The 7,615-nt window shown below is 39.9% G+C and overlaps 1 protein-coding gene across 1 annotated transcript in view; it reads right to left on the minus strand.

Annotated features, from left to right (window-relative positions):
• Positions 1 to 7,615, minus strand: part of LMTK2 (lemur tyrosine kinase 2) — a 94,592-nt gene that overhangs the window by 63,319 nt on the left and 23,658 nt on the right. Inside the window, exon 2 of the mRNA XM_003798894.2 lies at positions 3,581 to 3,705. Coding sequence (XP_003798942.1) covers positions 3,581 to 3,705 — 125 coding nt within the window. The remainder of the gene's footprint in view (positions 1 to 3,580; positions 3,706 to 7,615) is intronic.

A 7,615-nucleotide genomic window follows, 5' to 3' on the forward strand; every position in this document is an offset into this window, starting at 1 on the left:
TGAGCCCAGGAGTTGGAGGTTGCTGTGAGCGTGATGCCATGGCACTCTACCCAGGGGGATAGCTTGAGGCTCTGTCTCAAAAAAAAAAAAAAAAGTAGATTTCTTTTAAAGTCGATTAATATTGGGTGGTGCCTGTGGCTCAGTGAGTAGGGCACCGGCCCCATATACCAAGGTTGGCGGGTTCAAACCCAGCCCCAGCCAAACTACAACAAAAAATAGCCAGGCATTGTGGCAGGCACCTGTAGTCCCAGCTACTTGGGAGGCTGAGGGAAGAGAATCACCTAAGCCCAGGAGTTGGAGGTTGCTGTGAGCTGTGACTCCACAACACTCCACCTAGGGCGATAAAGTGAGACTCTGTCTCTTAAAAAAAAAAAGTTGATTAATATTTACATTTACATATGCATGTGAGAAGACATTATTCTTACATAATGTTCTCAAACACATTAAAGCAGCAGTCCCCAACCTTTTTGGCACCAGGGACCAGTCTCATGGAAGATAACTTTTGGGGCGGGGGGGCTTACGGAAGATTCAAAAGCATTATGCTTATTGTGTACTTAATTCTATTATTACACTGTAACATATAATGAAACAATTTACAACTCATCAAATGCAGAATCAGTAGAAGCCCTGAGCTATTCTCCTGAAACTGGACAGTCCCATCCAGTATTTGCAGCAGTTCCTCAGCACCAGCATCACAGTCTCAGCTCTACCTCAGATCATCAGGCATTAGATTCTGGTAAGGAGCCTGCAACCTAGACCCCTTGTAAGCATAGTTTACAGTAGGGTTCACGCTCCTTTGAGAATCTAATGCCACCCCTGACCTGACAGCAGGCAGAGCTCAGGTGACGATTTGAGTGGAATGGCTGTAAATGTAGATGAAGCTTTGCTCAGTCATCACCACTCACTTCCTGCTGTGTGGCCCTGTTCCTGATAGGCCACAGATCTGTCTGTGGCCCAGGAGTTGGGAACTGGCACAGGGGCAGGGGACCACAGCATTAAAGAATATTATGGGTATTTGTATCAAGGGGGAAGGGAGCAAGAAAAACAAGGTACTGTAACTTCACTTCTAAGCTGAAAAATATTCTTTGATTTTACTTTTTGGACATTCTTAAAGGTTATCTCATTAAAAAGGCTTTGTTAGCCAGGCATGGTGGCTTACTCCTATAATCCAAGCACTTTGGGAAGCTTTCAGAGGAGTTTGAAACCAGCCTGTGCAAGTTTGAGACTCCATCTCTACTAAAAATAGAGGAAAAAAAGAAAAAACCAAAACTAGCTGGGCGTTGTGGTGAGCGCCTATAGTACCAACTACTCAGGAGACTGAGGCAAGAGGATTGCTCGAACCCAGTAGTTTGAGGTTGCTGTGAGCTATGATGTTGTCACGGTACTCTACCCAGGGCAAAAGAGACTCTGTCTCAAAAAAAAAAAAAAAAGACTTTGTCTATCACTCCTACTTAAGAGTAATACACTGAAAACTCTGCAGCAACATAATATATCATTAGATACTCTAGCAGATGATTTTAAAGATTGAGAGAAGTAATAAAATATAATAAGAAGAAAAAAATAAGATAAATCAGGGTCACTTGTTTTATCTTACACCAGCAGCTATCTGGATGAACTTGGCAAGTCACTTATTTTACCACACTGTAGCTTCTGGGTCCATAAAATGACAGCCACAGGATCATCAGCTCTAAAATTGCATAGCTCTAAGTCTAAAGGAAACCAACAAATCACAGCAGGTGATACTCTTACTTAGTCACATACATTCTAGAGCTAGAGAAGGTCCTATAATACACTGCATCAGAATCACCTGTTGAAGTTTAATAACAATATAGATTTCTGGGTCTTGCCTTAAATCTGCATCATAATAAACTTCCTTCATTTGATACTGAGATTCAAAAAGCTTAGAACAATCTAAGGCAAGAATGAGGTATCATGAAATGTGAGACACAGACTGGATTTCATTATCGGCAACACTGATCAGACTTTATCTTTGTCCTGAAATGGCCAGGTTTCTGTGCAAAGTCCCTCAGTAAGACTGAAAGGGGACACAGCCTACTATAACTGCCTCCCATACTGTAGTCATTAAGTTCCCAAGGAAGATTCTGTACTGATTCTAAGGCCTAGGGACTGATGCTGTAAATAAAGCCCTAATGGTCTGAGCCAAAATCTTCAAAAGAAAATGAGGTATGTTAGTGAGTCTTTTCCTGCCACTTTCCTTGGTCCTCAGCCTTCTTTCTGCATGCATAATGACATTGCTGAGCCTGGAGAACAGCCCATCTCCTGTCTCCTCAGAGCTGTCATGACCCCTTTGTAACAATGAAAATACATCCTGCATATCAGATATTTACATTAGGATTCTTAACAGTAGCAAAATTACAGTTATGAAGTAACAACGAAAATAATTTTATGGTTGGGGGTCTCCACAACATGAGGAATGGTATTAAAGGGCCATGGCATTAGGAAGGTTGAGAACCACTGCACTAGACTCAAGCAAGAGAGAACCTACATGGGCGGCGCCTGTGGCTCAAAGGAGTAGGGCGCCGGTCCCATATACCAGAGGTGGCGGGTTCAAACCCAGCCCCGACCAAAAACTGCATAAAAAGAGAGAGAGAGAGAGAACCTATACTATCAAAACAGGTATGAGGCTCTGGAAATCAGGCCTCCATGTCCAGTCAAAAGAAGTTCTTCTAGGCAGAAGATAACTTTCTCTTCTTCCTAACTTGAGCCAGCGGCCCTCAGGATTCCTAGGCCAGCTGTAATTCAGGTACATGGCCATTTTCTAGGCATGCATGCATTCTTTCAGGGTTATTTTCCCATATATTCCCTCTTAACAAGTAATTACTAAGCCCTAATACATGCTAGCAGGCTCATAGCAGGTTTTCCTGGCTAGTTTACTGGTAGATACCACTTATTGGCTGCTACACCACCAGCCCTTCTCATCTATCCCCCCCTCTTGCCTCCCCCGCCCCCCAGGATTTTACAACCAGCAGTATTTCTTCTCCCCCTTTAGGAAAGTGGAGGTTTCCAGGTTCTTTCCTAATACACAAGGTACATTCAGGGATCCTTCTGTCTCAGTAATTTTAATAACCACAAATTCACTAGCCTACAAAAGTTTGAAAAAACCCACAAAGCCAGCCTGTTCTTCCTCACACATCTATGGCAAGTAAATTCAATCATAATGCTTTATTCCTTAAAGCTTAGCAAAAACTTAAATTCACCACAAATAAGTGGTTAACTGTCAATGATACCCTAAAACAGGATCAGCAAACTACAGTGTAAGTCAAAGCCAAACCACCTATTTTGTAAATAAAAGTTTTATTGGCACAAAACCATGACCATTGTTAACTCAGTACCTACTATCACTGATGTAGTGCTACAATTACAGAGCTGAGAGTTGAGCTGCTGTGACAGAAATGGTATGGCCCACAGAATTTACTATTCACTATGGCAGAAAATATTTACTCTCTGGCCATTATCAATAAAGTTTGCTGACCCTGCTCCCAAGGGACTGTGATATACAGCCATTCTTTGATAAACATATTAGAAGATGATTTTCAATGTTCCTACCCTCTGTGCTCACCTTAAAGTCTATTTCTGGGTCCTTACAGCAGGATACACAGTTTGCAATTAACACTATTAATATCATGAAACTGCACACAGATAAGATCACAAGAGATGAGGAAACTTCTGCAGCAGGCACCTCCCCTGGAAAGAGAGATAAATAATATTAAAAACTTGTATACTCCAAAATCAAGTTTAATTAGTGAACCAATATATTTTTGTCTGTATATAAATGGGACCAAGGGTTAATAAAATAATAACTCCAGATACAGATAAAGCTGATGACCAATCTGGAGTAAGAAATTGTTACGCTTTTGTTAGATGTCAAAAGGTGGAAGGGTGTCACAGTGAACAAAGCCAAGTAGAATTAATAGCAGAGATTTATTAAGAGCATCATTAAGAGTGGGGCTGCCACCAAAAATGGAAAATGGTGACAGGGCCAAGTTAAGGTAAGCAGCTTCTTTTAAAGCAATTCAGGGTGCGGTACACATGTAGTTCAAGAGGACTGCTATGACAGAGATCAAAGGTCATCTGCTGGAGACCTGGTAAAAGGCCAGTGGGTTAATTGCCAGAAGTCTTCTGTAACCTGGAAGGAATGTTCTAAGAGAACCAGAAAAGCAAGGAGCTCTGTTCTTTACTTAATGAATGTCCAGACCCATCACAGCCAAAACCAGACAGTTTACTTAACTTCTTTTTAATACAACAATAAATAATCTCAAATCTACAGAAGTTAATACAGAGTTCCCACGCACCCTTCACACAGCTTCCACTAATGTTAACAGCTTACAATACCATGGTACATTTATCAAAACTAGGACAATAACATAAGTACAGTACCATTAACTGAACTTCAGACTTTATTTGGACTTTACTATCTCTCCACTACAGTCCTTTTCTTTTTCCAGGTTTCAATCCAGACTACCAACATTGCATTTAATCACCGTATCTCCCAGTCTCCTGTTAGTGTCTCAGTCTTTCCTTGTATTTCATAACTTTGATGGTTATTCTGAATGTTCCTCAATCTGGGTCACCTTATATCTTTCTCAGGATTAGACCAAGGATATAAATACTTGGGAAGAATCTAGTACACTTTCAGGGTAGACTGCCCTCCTCCTTGCATTACATCAGGGAACATGACTTATTCCTGGTGAGGTGAACTTTGAACACACAGCCTAAGTGGCTCTGGCCACTGCAAAGTTGCCACCTTCCCTTCATGTGTTCTATTCTTCAAGAGCACAGCACAAAGTCCAATGCACACCCACAGGGAAGGGAAGTAAGGTGTACTTCCTGGGGGAAGGAGTGCTAAAAAGTTTGTACAGACATGTTAAAAACACTACAACAATTAGTAAATATTTAGGGGAGATACTCTGAGGCTATGCAAATACCTAGTTTCTCTTTAAAGTTTGGTATACCCATTTTTGCATTTGTCAGTGCATCTTGCCTACAGCAACTAATACTGTGATGCTTTAATGGTGATTTTCTATTTTTCATTTCCTTCTACATTTATTACTTAGAATTCTCCTGTAGATTAGTCCCTTCTCTTCTATTTACTTATTTTATTCAGTCATGTTTAAAGTTATGTACTCATGGATATTTATTATCTGGGTTATAATCCAATACCATCATAATTTATTTTGTGATTCAAATGATTCTAGTTTTGTCCACTGGGAGCTCCTTCACATTGCCTGCAGGATCCTTTACCACTTCCTCACTTTCTGGCACTATAGGAAGCTCTAAGTTCTTTCTTATATTTTTACACCTAGTTTTTAGCATGGCCTTAGTTATCCAGGAAACATCTTATTTTGAATATTTTCTTTGTTAGAACATACTATTAGTCTCAACTACTAATGTTTTACTAAGAAATAAGCTTTTCTTAAAATCTTCATCTATGGCTAAGTATTCAATGAACCAAAGGGAAGGCAGAGAGACAAGTTAACCATGCCACCATTTTTTTTTTAAGTGAAGCTACAGTACTTAAAGAAAACTTATCCAAACTCCTGTGAGAGCAAAACATATTGAGTCTAAAAAAAACTTCAGTGAGATCAGAGAAGTCTAAAATGAACTGCAAACAGGACTGAGTTCTTTTTCAATAACAAAAGGTCCCTTTGTGAAAACAATGCTGAAATCCCTTTGTTACAAGCGGGGCTCAGTCTCTGGCCAAAGCCTTCCTTAAGTCTATGCTAAAGAACAAAATAAAGTAAAGGGATGTCAAGAACCTGCTAGGTTGACATCAACGAAGTCTAAATCAGAGTAAACTCCAGACATTTAACACAGGAGGTAACTTGGTGAGTCTTCACAAAACCAACCTGGAGAAAGTCAACTTTCTCTGGGAATAAGAATTCCTTAACTATAGACACACTGGCATCTATCTGGAAAACTAAACAAGGTGAGAAGCCTGAGGCAGTGAGAGGCAATTTTCTGAGAATTAAGACCAAGAGAAATCACCCTCTTCTCTTCCTCCTTGTAGCTAACTGTTCTCTCATCCAGTTTGCCCTGTGCTTCCCCACTGGTATTTATTTGTTCTTAATAACTTTGCCCCACTCCCCTGACTCATACAGTAAAAATTAAACATGACTCCTGAGGATTACACAGCAAAGCACTTTCACATACACTGTATTTTATTCATTTTTAAGATGCAGTTTGTCCATTGCATCTCTGAGTTTCAGATGAATCTCACACTTGAAACCAACTGACAGGATTTCTTCTTTTTAATGGTATAAACATAAAGGTGTGACTTATAATTAACTTTATCTGAGATTTGATAAAATGTAGTGTTAATTCATTCACTCCATGTCATAACATGTCTGTTCCATTTCACAGATGAAGAAGCTATGCCTAGGAATCCATAGTGGGAAAGTGGCACACCAGAGTAGGACTTCAGGGGTTCTGAGTACAAGCCATCACTCTTCCCTTGAAAATACAGTTTCGCCTCTACATGGTTAACTTTTAACACTTAAAAACAGCCTAGTGTACCTTGAGCCCAAGTCTGTCATTGTTAATTAAGGAAGTACATACTTCTGGGACTCACCTCCAAACACCACAAAGCTGATATGCAATTACTTCTTCCTCTCCTTTATGCATAGTTTTTTTTATTATCACACGCTACCCATTTATTGCAAAAATTGGATCAGGACTGCCTGAAGGCCAGCCCCATTATCTGATTCATGATACTGTCCCTGGAGTCATTACATAGTCATGAAAAGCAACAACATGTTAGAAACAACATGTTGTACCAATCTGTGCCTTACCTTTATACCAGGCTTATTTCAATTATAAGAGTACAGCGTGTACCTGCTCTCTGTATGCAGATTTCCTCAATGTCTTAACAGACCCATTAAAAGGACTCCACAAATTGCTACCTCAGGAATTTACTAGCTAGCCAAGTAAACATTTTTATAGTCACCACTTTTAAAAACTATTTACTGTAATTTTCTTTTTATCAGTCCAAAACACTGTGCTTTAAATATACCAATGAGGGAAAAACTTCCATTAAAATGAGGAATCAAACCATGTGCTGGAAGGTGAGATGGGTTTGCACAAACCACAGAGAGGAAGTAAATTCCTGATGTGAGGAACCACAACTGAAAGCCCCACGTCCCAGTGGTCAAACTAGAAACTGAGCCCCAAGAAAGTTCCTGCTTGTAACTGTTCAACTGTTACTATCTTAATAGAACACTATGGAGAATGGCAGTTTTCCTTTAACATTCTTAGTTTATAGTACTCAGAAACATATAAATCAATCATCTACTGAAGAAAAACATAAAAACAACACAAGTGTGGCCATATTTAGGCAGCTTTCCCAATTACAAACCAAGAACAAGGGCAATTAGGGGTTCAGGGTACTCAGTATGCCTCCCTAAAACACTGACTAAATACATAGTTGGTATCTCTACAGCATATTCTGTGAGCTTTTATTTTATAGTTTTCAAAGCATTTTAATAGCTATCCAGCACTTCATTTAATAAGCAGAAAACTTAAGAAATGCTAAGAGGGCTCGGCGCCTATAGCTCAACGGGCTAGGGCGCCAGCCACGTACACCTAAGGTGGCGGGTTC

The sequence above is a fragment of the Otolemur garnettii genome, unplaced genomic scaffold (assembly GCF_000181295.1).
Source record: "Otolemur garnettii isolate 467f Iridium unplaced genomic scaffold, OtoGar3 scaffold00142, whole genome shotgun sequence".
NCBI lineage: Eukaryota > Metazoa > Chordata > Mammalia > Primates > Galagidae > Otolemur > Otolemur garnettii.